The 17,500-nt window shown below is 34.9% G+C and overlaps 1 protein-coding gene across 2 annotated transcripts; it reads left to right on the forward strand.

Annotated features, from left to right (window-relative positions):
* The first annotated feature begins 839 nt into the window (after positions 1-839).
* On the forward strand, positions 840-16,600 carry Spec2 (CDC42 small effector protein Spec2). Of its 2 annotated transcripts, none has more exons than XM_086550609.1 (5): positions 840-944; positions 1,037-1,175; positions 7,893-8,101; positions 9,028-9,228; positions 12,760-16,600. In XM_086550609.1, the coding sequence occupies exons 3-4, from the start codon at positions 8,021-8,023 to the stop codon at positions 9,226-9,228; spliced, it is 282 nt and encodes a 93-aa protein (XP_086406735.1). In that variant the 5' UTR covers positions 840-944; positions 1,037-1,175; positions 7,893-8,020; the 3' UTR covers positions 12,760-16,600. The 2 variants fall into 2 exon arrangements, with proteins under 2 accessions (XP_086406735.1, XP_086406734.1); XM_086550608.1 differs by having other exon boundaries at positions 860-944; positions 1,016-1,175.
* Positions 16,601-17,500: the final 900 nt, after the last annotated feature.

The following is a 17,500-nucleotide window of genomic DNA, read 5'->3' on the forward strand; positions in this document are numbered from 1 at the left end:
TTTTCTTATGCTCTGTGTGAAGAGAAGTGAAGAGAGGAGAGATGAGATGATGTAAGAAGTGAAGAGAGGTGACACAAGAGAGAATTCTGAAATAGACATAAAAAATAAAAAAGGAAAAAAAATAAAAAAAATAAAAACTTACACACAAAACAGAACGAGTGCAAATACAGGTGAATGACCGGGAATTAGACATTGTGATAGACAATAAAGTTTACTGACATATTGACGGGTCATACAGACACACACGCATACAGACACACACATACAGACACATAAGTAAACGTCTCTCATATATACATATAACCATACACACACACACACATAAGAAATGTATATTTTCTTATAACAAGTACCTGCTATGTTCATTTTTCAAGTCATTTCCAACTGCCTTTTGTTCTCTCTATTCTCCCTTATTCCCAATGGCACATAAATCACCGACCATTCTCTGCTCCGAGCCCTTCCGAAATAATCCGTGAATAAATATTGAACTAGCATTTTGTGATATTGATTGATATGTGGCCAGAAACAAGTACTTTTTGGAGCGAGGCATTCAAAGCTGATTTAAATCTTTTATTTTCGTATCTAAACCATTTTGTGATTAGATAAGACAGTTGGGATATTCGAATGTGTAAAAGAAACGCGTGTGGTAATACATATTAATTATCTTTGATCCTAGAGAAACAAATTTATTTGATGTTTGAATGCTTCCTAGAGGATACACTATTTATTCGATTCCCTCGCCTTGGCTTACCTTCGATTAACCTCCAAAGATATGATAGGATTGATATTTACTTATCACACTAATACTCATTCAACAATAAAACACAACCAAAAAGACTAAACACAAAACCAAAAGCCGTTCTATAGTAAAACTACATTCCAGAAACACTCTTAGAACTGACACCTCTCCGAACGCAGTCTCAGCCAGGAGTCCGGACACCGACGTGAGTAACTGGAGACACAGAGGAGTTTGTCTGTCATTTTCGTCGATTTTTCTTGTTTATCGTAAAAGTAGTTGATCGTTTCGTCCCCACAGTGAATGGGAAGAAGAGAGAGGAGAGGAATCCGTGAGAAAAGCGGGGGTTAAAGGTGAAAGAAGAGGAGAAAAGCGAGTGAGAGAGAGAGATCCTCGTCAGCTGCCATCTGTCTGTCTGTCTGTCTGTCTGTCGTCCCAGGTAAGTGTCACAAAAAAAACAATAACAAATGTAGGAATGAACGAGTAGACTCCTCCACAAACTTTGAAAGAGAGGAAAGGAGAATTAGGTTTCCGAGCAAGACAGTCCACGCGTAAAACTTTGAGAATTTCCTTTCGTAAATTTCGGAGAGGTTTCTTTCTCGGGTTTAAAGGGTTTCGGAAGCATATCCTCGTTTTATTTATCTATTTGTCTATTTTGAAGGTTGAGAGGCGATGTTATGTTGATCAGAGGGTCATATTAGGTTTCTTTATGAATCGGCTAAGTTGTTTAGAGACTTGGAATACATAAGGAAAGGGTTGGATCTATCCATATATCTATCTGTTTATCTAACTATGTATTTATCACGCGGTCTATTTACCTCTCAGTCTATCAGTCTATCTAGATTATTATCGTAAATCACTAGAAACCATATATGCAGAGAGTTATATCGCCTCAGAATAAAATATCTATATATCTCTCAGTACATACAAGCACACCCCCATAGTAGGCAGGTTGGGCGAAACCGATCGGAAACGGAGAGAGAACACGGCACGGTGTGGAAATCCTGACCCCACAGAACAGGGAAGAGGTGGGGGGAATAGGCGAGACTCCTGTACTAAGGAATACCGTCACATCGGAGAGGTTTGACGTATGTAGGTCACTCCGGTCGTTTATTTCCGAGGGAGGAAAGTGTCGGTGTGGAGTCGTTTTCATCTGATTTAGCGTATTTACATAGATTGTTGATTGTTATTACAGGGGTGGGTGAGTGTCAAGGGGTTAATGAAACCATTTTGGAAGGATCTCTTGATTTTTAGTTAGATTATGGCAAAGTAGGATAAATTGGATATAACTGTAATAGGCATGTTAGCATTGGTTTACCCACATAGGTTTTTCGCTTACTAAAGTTTTATTCTAGAGCTTCCTGTCCTTTTGTGCAAGTGGTAGTTGTGGTTTTGGTGATATATTAGTAGTAGTGGTTATTATTATTATTATTATTTTTCATCTTTTTTAATTTTTCTATAATTTCATAAGATTGGAAGAAAATTGTGTCTGTAATTATTCAGAATAAGAATGCATCAAGCAGTGCTGTGGCCTATGTGCTTTGACACTTCTGCAGAGGCCAACAGACCTATGCTATGGGTATTTTGGCAAGATATTGCTCAGACTAGATCCTTAGTTGATAAATTGCCAGGGAGGTCTACATACTCTTCACTTCGCCAAAATATACATGGTAGAGATTCATTAATTTGTGCAAAACTATGGCCTCAGAGCCACTATGTGTAGCCTTTTTAATGTCTGATTTGACGTCACCGTTCGATTGTGCATATTGTCAAATGGTTTGCCATTCTGGTTTATTTTTCTGGTCTGGACTATTACCATATTACTTGACCATAATTTTGAAAACTGTCATTTTTTAATGACTTTTGAGAAAAAGGATTAAATAGAGAGAGAGGTAAGTTGTTCAAAGCCTTTATAATACGTATTTAACCTCAATTATGCCTTAGAAAAGGTTATCTTCAACAGAAGCATTTATGAATTATTTGCTGAACTTATAGTTTTGGATGTTCACTTACTCTATACAAAGTAAATCATACCTGAAATTTGATAGACTGATGAACTGTAATATTTATTTTTAACGGTGCAGATTGAAACTTTTAAAACGTTAAATGATGGAGATACTGCTTGTGATAGATTCAATCGAGCAATCGAACCAATGCACCTTTATTTTAATGATGTACAACTAAGAAGGTGTAAAGCTTTACATGTGGTGGTGATGGTGATGAATGCGATGTACTTCTGTATAATTTTTAGAAATTTACAACTACTATTTCATAATAGAAAAATGTCTTAGAATTCTTTGATATATAAATTCCTTGTACTATCTCTACTGTCCTATATTTATATTGAAAACTGTAGGCATACCTTTCCCTTTAGGTGCCTGTTGGTGATATCTGCCTTTTATGAATTTCCTATTTGCCAGATTACAAGATGTGTTTATGCATACAATGTCCAGTTTTTTATATTCAAGGATGGTTAAAAGAGAAATGAGGAGTGAATTACGTAATTATGATTTAAGATGATGTTTACATTGATTAGTAACTTTGATGCTAAGTTGTGGTGTAGTATTCAGGGTCTTATATCTTAACCCATTCACGACGGGGGCATTCCAGCCCTGCATGTTACAATACCGAGGCTCTCGAACGCATAGGCCTAAATCAGTTAAATAAATGACGCTGTATGGCGTCACCCAGCGAACGGGCCTTGAATGCGCCCGTCCAGAGAGGGTTAATATGTTCGGATCTTCAGCTTCTGTGTTTTCTATTATTTTCTAAACTTATGGTATGATAAATGAATCTGTGTGATGTATTAGCAAAGTGATTCTAATTAGCATTTTGTATGATGCTTTAGTTACACAACTGTAGGAATGAATAGCCTGTATTTTGTATGAAAAGTCATGCAGTGCAGAAGTGATCCAATTCTATGAAAATGCCCATAGTGGAAGGATTAAAGACACCCATATATCCTTAGGATATTGTTGAATAATCAGTGCAGATTTGCCGAGCCTAATAAGAATAATTAAATAACTCGGGGCTAGTTTTTGCTTGGGTTTTATAGAAGGAAAGATAATGTTGATAATTTCTTGATTATCATGCTTGTCATTTCATTGAGTCGATAAAGAATATATCGATAAATGATATTATAGATCCTCATTTACCCAAAAATCATTAAAGAATATTTTGATAGACCTTACAGGAAAAGGAAATCAGTATATTAACCCATTCCCGACGGGCATGGCGATAAGTGAAAACCTCTACACCGGGCCATTGCAATATTGCATTGGAAACGTCACACTGGCATGACACCCTGGCATCGGGAATTTAGCTGTGTCACACGGGTGTGATGCACCGTCGTCATAGTGTTAACATAAGAAAGAAAATTTTCATGAAAGTGTGAAAGATCTAATATGTATAAGTTCATTTTCATGATTATATTCTTCTGTTGTATCCTTACGAGTTTGTTATTTAGGTTTTGCATCTTTCATTTCTGGTTTTCTTTTCTGCTTGTGTACTATTGTCAGTATTGTAGATACTGTTGTTTAATTGGAATTTATGAAAATAAGGCATCATCTGGGGGGAATGGCTATAAGATGCTGCCACTGTTGAAAGAAATCCAGTGTCAGATTTTTTCGTGTTTCAAGTTATAGATAGCTTTTGTTAATTCTTGGTAGATGTGTCTGTGTTTCACAGAATCTTACACAGAATTCTCAGATCATAGAAAAAAAAATCCCCTGTACTTATAATGCCTCCAAAATGGTCTTTTGGTTTAAGATAGGAGGTTGTTCAAGCCTAACCCGACATCTAGCACGATGGCAAGATTAGGCACTGGGAAAGAATGAGCCACTGTCACGATGTGGTATATTCATAAGGGTAGTCTAAGTTTTAATATTTTATAAAGATAAACCTCATAGAACTTCAGTGAAGACTTTCAAAACATGAATTTCAGTGAGGTTGTGATAGCCATTGACAAGCAAATTAGCATTGGAATATATGATTATATTAATTTCTTGATATCTTTGAGAGAAAGGTGTGGAAAGAATAGAAAAGGCTAAGGGAAAAGTATCACATCTTTTCGGGGGTCATTTGAATTAAAAATAACTGTATATCAGAGAGATATCAAAACAAGGTGGTAAAATATGTTATGTCACCCTCCAAGAATCCTTGTAATTATCATACATTGCAGGATGTATGATTCACTTTTTGTTTATGCCTTGTCATCCCAACCTGATTTAACAAGATTTTGCATCAACTATTTTTGTTTGTGACTTCAAGAGCTTTTTCCCAGAATTTCATTTTTATTTACTGTAGTTACCGTCTGGCAATCAGCTGTTGTATAGCTACTTGTTACCGTTCACTTCCAAATTGGAAAATTTGATAGAAGCATCTGTGAGATTTTCCAAAGGCAAGTCTACTTCTTTTAGAATTTTGTATCAAAGAAGGATATAGATAATGAGTTCAATAAAGCACAAACCGTATATATATTTTTTGTTAATGTCAATATCAGAAGGCCATAATCCCCTTGCCCCTTTTTATTCTTTCCTTTGCCGCATAAGGGAAAAGTTAAGGAAATCTTTTTCGTCCCATATTATTCAGGCTCTTCCAGAATGCGAGAGCTTGAATTTGATATCTGTTTGCATGGTGATGGTATATATCAGACTATAGCCTTCAGTTTTTCTTTTTCTTTTCTTTTTTGTCTAAAATCTTCAGAAATTACAACTGATCATTATCAATCTTATTTTTATTTGTGATTTTTATCTTCTCCCCCCCTCCTATACTATAGTTGCTTTCACTTATATTGTTTTTCTTATATTATTAGATAATTTTTAAAGTTGGTTTCCATGATGTGTTAACTTCATTGCAACTTCTATGGCTAACGGCTATGGAACTTTATCAATGCTCATTCCTTTGGAAAAGGGGGAAAAAATATATATATATATATATTGATACATTATTCCCTTCATGTAGAAAAAGTTCCTTTTTACATGTTTTCTCTCACATCTTTGGTTCAGATAAAACAGAACACTTGAACAGACGTATACCTTTTTGACGAGAATGATTTCCAAAAGCAGTGATAAATACAGTTTATGTATTGACTAGTTTGATGTTTACTATTATGAATTATATGCATTAATCAGAATTTTAATGTTTATCTTTGTTTAAAAGTATGAAGGGAAAGGAAGATGTGGAACATGGCTTGTTAAGATGTTAAATTGAATATTAGATTCATTATAAGCTGATCTCATATATCTTTTAAAATGCCATTATTTCCTATGATATATTTGATATTTCTCTGTCAGTGATTACTCTAAATACTCTAATTCAAAATAAACTAGAGATTTATGATGCATTAAGTCAAGTCTAGGTATATTGATCCATCATGAACGAAGGACACATCACTCTCAATTTTTATTAGTTGTATGAAATTGCCTTTGAAAGCACCTCTTATGATCTGGAATTATGATAGACTCTTGTGTGCATGAAATTTAATACCTCAATCTATTTGGTGTAAAAATACTCAACGGCTTTGAATTATAACAATGAGGTGCTGAGGCTCTTTATAAAAGATTTTATGTATGATACCTTTTTCACCCGACACATTTCGTCATTAGAAGCCTTTCCTTTGATGCATTATCGATGTGATGGGTTTGGTATACTTTCTTATATTGGCCATGCCAATTATCTTGTCAAACAGTAATGTAGCTTTGTATTTATATCCTTGTGCATGACTTTGCCTTCTTTGATATATTAGACGTTAAAGAAGTAGATATGCTTATTTATAGCTACTCCGGTTTGGCATATCAGCCATAATTGTGTTTTATTATACTATGTAAAGAGGTTCTCTAGTGGTTTAAAGACTATCTTTCCTTTTGATATAAAAGTCTCTTCTCACTTTTTTTTTTTATACCATACTTCTTAATTTTATATATGAATTCCATATGATAAAAAAATATACTCGACACGCATTAGACATATGTCTCAGTGAGATCCTTGAAGTCTAGTCCTAAGTTCATATAAGAAGCGATACATTGGTTACGTTGCTCGGTTGAAGAGGACTAAGAGTAGGCATTATTTGACAGTATCCTGTCTTTTATGCAATGATTTGTGTGGTTACATTCCCCTTTGACATTCAGACAAGCTTGTTCTGGGATGTTTGTGGGTTCTTTGACCACTCTTCTGGTTTTCGGGGGTAACTTTTTTAATTTGTGGAGATTTGTGTTTATTCGTTTTTATTAGTGACGGGTAATGTTTCCATTCTTAGTCATTTTTCACTTTTTTTTCTTTTTTTTTTAATTCCACCGTAAGACACATTTTTCTTATTGGATATGAATTGATAGAGTGATGGAAAATACAGTAAAGTGAAATGTAAAAAGTTGAATATACATGCTCTTTCAAAAGGACATGAAGGAAGAAAACATATATAATTCTGAAGGAACTTATACTGTCTGAATGCTATCACATTATTACTTGTAATATTGTTTAATATCGATCATTCTTTTTTTGAGTATTTTGTTATCTTCTACATGATGTTCATACAGCTAGACTAGGATTATTGATAAGGATTTTCTGCATTTTCACCATCATCTTTAATATCATTTATTGAAACTTCTTTTTTAACTGGCTCAGCTTTTGTTTATGTATTTGGATATTGCAATAAACCAGAACAGGTTTTGGAATTTAAACAATTTTATATTTACATTGTTGAAGTAGATAAAAACACTATATCTCATTTTTTTATGCTTTTTAACTCATTGCCGATGGGGCACCTAACAACCTAAATGGTCGTCAAGGCGGGCGGTCTGCAACACTATCGGCATAAAATGCGAGTTTAGGCTAACTTTGGGACCATGTAGCTCTAGAGCTAATGCTGTTACAGCCGTAATACTTTGACTATATGCGCTTCAATTGTGAGTAGATCCCGATGTCGCGTCACGTACGTATTGACGACATCTATGTCTTGACACCCATACGCAATGGGTTAATCTGATCAGAAACCTACTGTATGTATAACAATTATCTCTAAATAATTTTATGTGATTCCAGTTTTCCATCTGGGTGTTTACCAAAAGTTTTGAATTTTTTTTTATAATTTTATATTTTTTATCAATTATTACCTTTTTGAGCAATGGCCAAACCTCACGATGTACAAATGCCCTCACAGAACATGAAGGACAATTGACGCCTCTGCACGGAAGGGGTCTCGGAAGCCACCAGTCCGTCCCAGCCGCCTGTCTGTCTTGGTGCCAACGGTTTGGGTCGCCTCCACCCCACTCGAGGAGCCCACCCCCAATGCCTATCTACTCGTCTACGATGGCCGGCGATGTGTGGGGCCAGTGGTTCGCTTGCTGCATTACACAACAGCCTCCGCAGGTGAGTAGTATTAGTATTAGATGTAGATCATCATCTTCACTTTCACTGTCACCATCCTCATATTCATCCTTATCATCGTCATCATCATCGTCTCATCATCATCATTCATCATCATCATCATCATCATCATCATCATCATCATCATCATCATCATCATCATCATCATCATCATCATCATCATCATCATCATCATCATCATCATAAAAAAATTGAAATGAAAAAGAGTTGTCTGGGATATTCACAAATTATGTATATTAGAGGTTTGATAAAAGTAATATATTAAGTATAAAATGAAGGGAGGACAAAATGTATAAGGCAATTGTCAAAAGTATGTAATACTATATATAGATTCCTTTACTCTTTACTTCACTCAGTCTTATCCAGTATACTGCATCATTTTTTTTTTTTTCAAAATTGGTGTTTTGCAAAACTTTTGACTGCAGGGAAGTTTGTTTAGTTCAAAGCTACTATTATCTGTTGATTATTTTATGGGTTTTGGAAATTGTGCTTCCCTCTCTCTGTCCTAGGCAGGTATTGAATGAATTTGTTAGCTGAATTTTGAAATTCTGTTTGAAGGATTATCATTTAAAACATTTGGTGTCTTTGCTGTTATAAGTGTTTTGCTTAATCAGTATTTAATGGGAACTTGAACTGAACTGAACTTCTAAGCCTAGGTTATTTTACGACTGTTTTATAGGTGATTTATGAAGGTTGTATTCAATAATGAATTGATTTTTTTTTTTTTTTCATAGTAAATGTTTATATTACTTAAAGTTTTAGGGTACGTAATATGTTATTTGATACTTTATAGTGTACAAAGTGTCATTAATAGATTTATGATACTTAGAAGATTATTGATTGGTTTATGATACGTAAAATGTTTTATAAAGTTGAATAACACAAATAACATGTGATATGAATTCCAGCGTCGACGTCGGCGCATCGATCGCACCATGATTGGGGAGCCGATGAACTTTGTCCACACGGGCCACATCGGCTCAGGTGACGTGCAGATGGGGAACAATCAGCTGGTGCAACTGCAGACGCAAATGAAGAGCAAAGGAGGCTACGAGCAAGCCCTGCCGCACAATCACATGTTGACGGTTGTGCCAGTGCAGAGATCATAGGTGTGTATGTGTGTACTCTATGTCTCTCTGTCTCTGTTTCTGTCTGACTCTGTCTGCCTCTCCCTCCCTCCCTCCCTCCCTCCCTCCCTCCCTCCCTCCCTCCCTCCCTCCCTCCCTCCCTCCCTCCCTCCCTCCCTCCCTCCCTTGCTCTCTTTCTGCTTCTCCCTCCCAATCCCTCTCTCCCTATCCTTCTCCCTCTCCCTTCCTCTCTCCTTCTTCTCTCCCTATCCTTCTCCCTCTCCCTTCCTCTCTCCTTCTTCTCTCCCTCATCCTCTTTTCCCAGGTCTATTTTTTTCATAGGACTGTATTATTTTGCATGGTTTTAATGCATCACCTCATCAGCAGTTTGGTGCTCAACCTTTTTGGTAATTGTCTTTGCAATGCTCTAGCCCAGTTACAGAATCTGATTTTGAAATAAGTGAAGGAAAGCACTTTGACAGTTTCAAAATTATGATAAGATGTAGACTGAATGTGTTTTGTAATAGATTGGTCGCACTTGTGTGTTATTTAGTTTTTGTATCTGCAAGGTAATCTTACCCCTACTTTAAGGATCATGCAGAATGAAGAAATGTATATGTATATATATATATGTATATGTATATATACAATGTATATATATATCTATATCTATCTATCTATATCTATCTATCTATCTATCTATCTATCTATCTATCTATCTATCTATCTATCTATCTATCTATCTATATCTATATCTATCTATCTATCTATCTATCTATCTATCTATCTATCTATCTATCTATCTATCTATCTATCTATCTATCTATCTATCTATCTATCTATCTATCTATCTATCTATCTATCTATCTATCTATCTATCTATCTATCTATCTATCTATATATATATATGTATATATATATATGTATAAGTATATATATTTGCATTTATATGTCAATGGATGTATATGTATATGCATATGTAAATGTATATATGTATAATATATATGTTTGTATATATATATATATATATATATGTATATATATATATATATATATATATATATTTATTTATTTATTTATTTATTTATTTATAAAGTACAGCATATATATTATATAATGAACTCTTTCATAAGTAACATTGTTATATTTTGATTTTTTTTAATGAATAGATAATACATTATTAATACTGCAAAACAGTCAATTATACCATAATAAAAGGGAAGTGCTCCTATTCTGACTGTGTACAGGGAAGATAATCTCAGAAGTTTATCTCAAGGACACCAATGTCAGAGTGCGCAGATGAAATTGTAAAAGACAGAAAGAACCAATGTAGCAATGTAAATAGCAGTAATTGCCCATGTCATAGGTGGATTATAGTCTAGCATGCCGTCTCAGGCTCTGAAGGGATGCTGAATCATCGTATTCAATGCAGCTCAGGGCACGTTGATACTGAGTCATGAAGGCGGTGAAGGTGGACATCCAGCTGTGACAGGGACTCATGAGAAGGGAACAGGGAGGGGAATTATGGAGAAGAGAAAGAAGGGAAGAGGAAAGATAATTTAAGTTTTGGATTTATTAGATTTAGACACAAAAAAGAAAAGAAAAGAAAACTTTAATGTAATACTTATTTATTATTTATTATTATTATTATTTTTTAATTAACTAATTAGTTTATTTTTTATTATTATTATTATTATATTTTTTTTATTCTTTTCTTTTCCTTGAAGTCTGGTGGGAAGGTTGTAGCAATCAGTTATGAACCCAGTCAGACATCTCAATTGAATGGATTTCATGCAGTCATTGCAATTGCATGGCGCATTCAAGAACCAGGGAAGACAAAAATGAGAAAGAACTAACTATTAAGATTTTTATTTTTATTATTTCGTCATTAGTGTTGATCTAGAATCATCATTGTTAGTATTGTTATTACTGTCCATTATATTAACTCATTGCACATGGGTATCATGACATATACGATGCAAGTGCTTTGGCCTGACAACGGGTGTCATAACGTTCATTGATTTTGAATGACTGTGCTGTTTTATTGTGCTATGAGTAAGGAGTGCGTGACGATGGCTATTGCAGTAATAACTACTATAATTATTGTAATATTTAGCAAACATAACATCCAAAACCTAGATGGCACCACTTTCTTTTAACACCTACCTCTTCATGTTATCTTCATTGTAGATGGTTAATTGTTTCGTATTCGATCAAGACAGTACATAAGTACAAAAAAATAAAGTTGCTTTTTGTCCTCCCATAAAACAGCAATACTTCTATTACACTTGAGTATAAAGAAGATAATAAGAAACTTAGACATGCTGACTAAAACATGGAAAGGCTAGGCTCAGAGCTTCTAAAAAAAAAAAGAGGGGGGGGGAGGAAGGGTAAGGACTCACAACTTCAAAAAAAAACAAAATTAAAAAATTGTCTAGTAAAATTCCTTTTGTCATTTTCTGCCCTGTGTACCACATGCCCGAAGATGACAGTACCTTGTGATGGTGTACCCCACTATGACAGTAATGGCTGTGCCTGATTGTGACAGTTTCCATGCATCGTTCTTAAGCAGTTAATCCCCCCTTTTTCGGCACCTTAAAGTAGCTAAGTTATATCCGTGCTGACCAGGTAGATAGATATTACTCTAGGTGTCGCAGGGAAAAGGATTTTGATTTCCTTGTTTTACTAAGTTGAAGATATTGTGAGCTTGGGAAGAAATATCTGTTCTGTCTGATTCATATTCTTTTAACCCATTGGTTGCAGTTTTAATAAAATATGTATGCAGTAGGATGGCGGGTTTACATTGTCTGGCATGGTGCCATCCGCTGCTAATTGGTTATGCTGTATTTCCTGTTATTTCCTAATTTTTGGAGATTATTGTCCATATGCATATATTTGCAAATGAATATCAATATTTTTCTCTCTTTCTGTTTGTCTGTATGTTTCCTTGCTTCCCCATGTAATCTCCCACTCCCCCATCTTTCCCTCCCTTCTTTCCTTCCTCTTTCAGCATGCACACTACTGAAGCTAAAGTGTGGTTTGTGATATAAATCCTCACTCGTAGGGTGTTGAAATGGGTCTGTCAATCTACTTGGTGGAATAGAAATGTTTAACACAAATTGAAGTCTGATTACTGTGTAGTTGCTTATTTTTTAAAAAGTTGGATGATGGTGAGCATTTTGTTGAATCAAGATTTTTTTTTCCTTTTCTTTTTTGCCTATCTTTAATTTTGAGTCTTAGCGATGGGGTCTCAGTGAAATTCCGTTATGTGATTGCATCCCCGGCGGCAAGTACTGCCACCACGTGATGGAATATCACGTCACCCTCCATTTGATGAACATAGTTTTTCAGCTGTTGTGTACTATATTTATCTTGCTTCTTTTTTTTCTTAATATTATAATGACATTTAATATTTAGAACATTGGTGTACCAAGTGTCAAATGTCTGCTTTTTTCATTTTCCTTTTTTAGATTGAGAAAGGGAAGGGTCTTATTATCATCATTAGTAATTTCTAGAATTAAACATTTGTATGATGTATTATTACTAACAATACCCTTTTTTGCCTCCCCACAGAGAATGTACACCTAGAGGATGCATTTGTCGGGTTCTTCCAAGCTATCCTGATATCATTTCGTGCTCCGTGCTGGTGACTGCCACGACAGTGCTGGAGTGGATATTTTTAAGTGTTAAACAGAGAGTGGAAGACATAGATCTTGCCATTTAGGAGGTCTTAGTATGTGCTATGTCTCATGTCCATGGTGCTCCTTTTATTCAGGTCTTTTACCTTTTCTCCAGGTGTAGGTGTCATGCAAACGATGATGAGTATGTACCAGAGTGGTAGGACCTGTTGGTAACCAATACTTCCAACTGCATTTACTACAGTTTTGAGTGTAAGGCTCCTGATGATGGCACTGCATTTTTTATAACCTTGTAGATCGTCAGTTTTGTGAACAGTGCATTTATTTCCTGTTAAAGAGTCCTTTCATAGAACCTCATGCTCAAATTTTTGGATGAATATATTTAATGTCAAGAGATGTGATGTTGAGTGTTGTTAGGAGAGAACATGTCAGTAGAGGTACAAACACTTTTATTTAATAAATTGTGGTCCATTGTGAATGGACTATATGCACAATTCCTATCTGCACAAGTGAAGAACTTTTTGAATTTTCTTTTAATATATATTTTTTTTATCTCTTTTTTTTCCCCCCATTCCTGTACATGCAGTTGAGACCTTCTAGAAAATCATGGCACAAGATTTTACCGAAATTTAATTTTAGTGCTCGTTAGATTCTCATACCGTAAATTTGATTTAAGACTCGTTCATTATTCTGCTGCATCATCTTAAAACCCAACTTTGCTGATGTCTTTCTTTTTTTTGGAGTGTGTCATATATTATGTAACTCCATCTACTATAGTCTTCTGTGGGCAATTACATTGGTTTTTTATATAAAGCTTTGGGGCTTCACATTATGGAGATGGTATTATTTAGTTGCTAAGGGAGGGCAATGTTTCATGATATTTTTTTTGTACAAATAATGAATGAATGTGAGAATGCAAATAGCGTTCCTTTTTTAATTTTTTTTTTTCTCTCTCTCTCTCCCAAAAAGAAAGTACTGTATGTGTTAACTTTAGACTCTGCGTGCATTTGATACCAAGATCTTGAAAATAGTAAGTATGGGTGCGGGAGGCTTATCTTTTATGCTCTCTTGTTATCAATATATTTTTAGAGCAAATCTGCTATTTCTGAACTTATAGTGCAAGCTGAGAGATCTGTCTTTATGTAATATAAAATTCTAACCCCATATTTTAATGGCAAGATGACTATTGCATATAGAAGGGAAGGCAAAGAAATATTGCCCTATATTTCTACTGTGGAAATAAAAGGAGGAAAATCGGTGATATGTGAAATGCACCAAAAATGTATAGATTTTACATGCGATATTTTCATAAGGGACAAGTCCGATGGAAGAGATTTATAGATTGACCTATTTAATTTATTTTATTTTTTATTTTTTATTTTTTATTTTTTATTTTTTTTTTATCGTATTGTTTGTTTGTGGTGCTCCATGTTTAGGCACTTCATAAACATATTCCTGAATCTCACCCCCTCCAGCATTGCAGTTTTAAGGCTGTACAAAGTGATTTAACACTATAAATGTAAAATGGATTGGCTGTCTCTGCCGTGAATTGTGAAGATCTGCTAATTCTCTCTTTTAGTAACTTACTCATTATTATTATTACTGAATTAGTGGCGTGTGTAAGCCCAGAATCGCGATTTGTTGTTTGTATCTATATTGATGAATTGGTTATTATCATTATTATTATAATTGTTATTGTCATCATCACGATTATTATTATAGTTATTGTCATCGTACATATACATGTATAATTTTTTTTTTTACTTATCAATCTTTTTTTTATATCTTTTTACATCACATGGAGACTGGCACGAAGAGAATATCATAGGTGCAAATCTCTCAGGTAGTTGATTTCTAGTAAGAAAAAAAAAAAAGAAGTTTTTTAATAGGAGGTGCCATGAATCTTAACCAGTCTCTAATCCTGTTTTGTTTCTTCTTTCTGTTTATCATCATCTTATTATTATTTTTTTTATCATTTCTCTTTCAGTCTGATGGGCAGATTAGAACCAAGCTTTATGGTTTGTGTTAAGCATTCCAAACTGCCTGCAATTAATGTAATGTTATGGTTATTATATTTTTTGCTGTTTATATTACCATGTCAGACCATTTTTTTTTTTTTTTTCTTCTTCTTTTTTATATTATATATATATATAACATCGGTAATGACTACGAACCCTGTGTAAATACTTCAGTACCCACGGACCCAAGCCTCAATGCCCCCTCCACAAGAGAATCCTACCCCATCCCCATCCACCCTTCACCTCCCTCCCCCCCCAAAAAAAAAGACCCCCTCCGTCACTGTCACGACCTTGTAGCCTTAACCTGTGCCTTGTGTGACCCAGTTCTATTGTGATCTGTGTACTTGAGCCTCAATTGGGGACCAGTAGAGTGTGCCCCAACAGTAGTTTCCAACAGCTTTTTTTTATATATTCACTTTTTATGTTTCATATTTTTTAGAATTCATACTTTTTCTTTTTTAATTTTGGGGGTATACATGTTTAGGTAAAAAAAATGAATTGGGGGAAGAAACAAGGGATTCGTTTTTCTTCTTGTTTTCTTCCCCCCCCCCCCCCACCTTTTTTTGCCGTGTTATATCCATTAAACAACAACAACAACAACAAAAAACGAGAAAACACTAACCGAACCTGCGTACGTTGATGTTCACTCTGTCCTCATTTCTTTTTATATTTTTTTTACGGAGAGTGTACAGTGTCCTTGCACACTCCATAGCACTGATTGCATCATGACATTCTCATACCTCTGTGACTCCCATTGGTCAACCAAATTCAATCGCCTGTGAGCTCAATGGGGAGAATTCGAAACAAACGCGGACCACAGCACGTAGTCTGTGACGATGCGAATGTCCCTAGAGATATCTACGTGTATTTTAATGATGACCAGTGTCTTATTTAATTAGGCTTTTTATGTCCCATGTTGAAATAAAGAAATATATATTTAACAGATATTCATGTTGTAGGTAGTATGTTAAGCAGTTACTGTTTCATGTTTGTTCATAGAACCTTGTTTTGTGAAATTCGATCCCAAAAGCTATAAGAATTTGAATGTATTTGTAGTCAAGTATTTATCTATCCTACTGTGAATGGTATTCCCATTAAATGTTGAATAAATGATAAGTATTGAAAAGTTTATCCAAATTGGATTGATTTTATTGTGTCCTTAAAAGGATTTTTTTCTCATTTTGTACGTAAGTTAGAGCTGCTGCAAGTTTGAAATATGAAGGTACTTAAAGTCTCGTTCATTTCCTTATTCATGTTAGAACAATAGAAATCTCAATTCATATTTTGTCACTATCGAGTCAAGTATTCATGTAGATAAATATAAGCTGGTATTAACTTGCATAGCTTCTTGCCGCAAAGAAAGTGTGATTTTGGATATTCAGTGATCTTTATTTTTATCAGATCTGTAACTACAAATTAGGAAGACCATATAAATATATATTTTAACTACTACATCTACTACTACTACTATTACTACTACTCATGTTGGTATCAGACTCAATAATAAGGTTTGATCCAGGACACACAGTATGTTAGAAGAGTGTATAATTCCAAGCTGTGAATGAAATGGGGTTTTTCAGTGATGACAATGAATGAAGCTCACAGTGTTATTTTTTACCTTTTTTTATCAATGCTTGTGTTTTTCATTCAGCTCCATATTTTTGGAATCTGCCACATATTGCCATTATTTTAACTCTTAGGGATTTCACTGTTCATATTTATGTAAAGCAAAGATTACTTAATAAAATGCTGAAATTATGAGTTTTTCTTTCTAAACCTGTTTTTTTTTCTGAATTCTCTTTTGGGTGTGAGAGAGAGTTAGAGAATGAGTGGGTGGTTGGGTGAGTGTGTAGAGTCTCAATCTATACATATACATACCCCTACAGGTAACATTTAAAGTTCGGTACAGTTCGTTCCCGAGGCTATGGGTGTAGCCGATTTATTTCACTTATTTTTATGATTTATTTGATTTAATTAACTGTTCTGTTTTTCTCTGCCGTTCGTTTATTTCACTTGTTTTATCATTTATTTGATTTACTTCACTCTTCTGTGTTTCTTTGTCGTTCCCGAGGCTATGGGTGTAGCCTTTGAGTTACTTGGCTGTCGACACCACCTTCCGCCACACTTCCCTGTCCTCCGCCATCCTAGCATCTAACTTGACTGTCGACAATTGTCTTCCTAATTGACTGTTAATTAATTAATTGACTGTCGACCATTGTCTTCCTAGTCCATTTTGTAGCATCAATCCAGTCTCCTCTTAGCCTTCGTCTTCTACGCCCTCCTTCAACCTTGCCGTTCATCATAGTGTGCACCAGTGTACCTCCTCTTCTTGACAGGTGGCCTAATCACTGTATCTTCCTTCTCTTTGATGTTTCCATTAGCCTTTCAACCTTGCCAGATTTGGTTCTGAACTCTACGATAACAGATTTTTTAGCTCTTTATTGACTCCAACTGATGTTATGCAGCTTCCTCTAGCATCTAAACTCGAATGTGTTTACTCTTATATCGAGACTGGGGTTGTAGATCCATGTTTCTCATCTGTACAGAGTTATATTGAGGCGATGAGAGATCGTAGAAGGTGGAACTTGTCTTCATAGGGATGTTCCATATATTGTCTAGTTTCGCATATTGCCCCGTTGCAATGGCAAGCTCTCTTAA

This window comes from Penaeus japonicus, unplaced genomic scaffold, assembly GCF_977035675.1.
Source record: "Penaeus japonicus unplaced genomic scaffold, GWHDUDI00000001_assembly GWHDUDI00000024, whole genome shotgun sequence".
Lineage (NCBI taxonomy): Eukaryota > Metazoa > Arthropoda > Malacostraca > Decapoda > Penaeidae > Penaeus > Penaeus japonicus.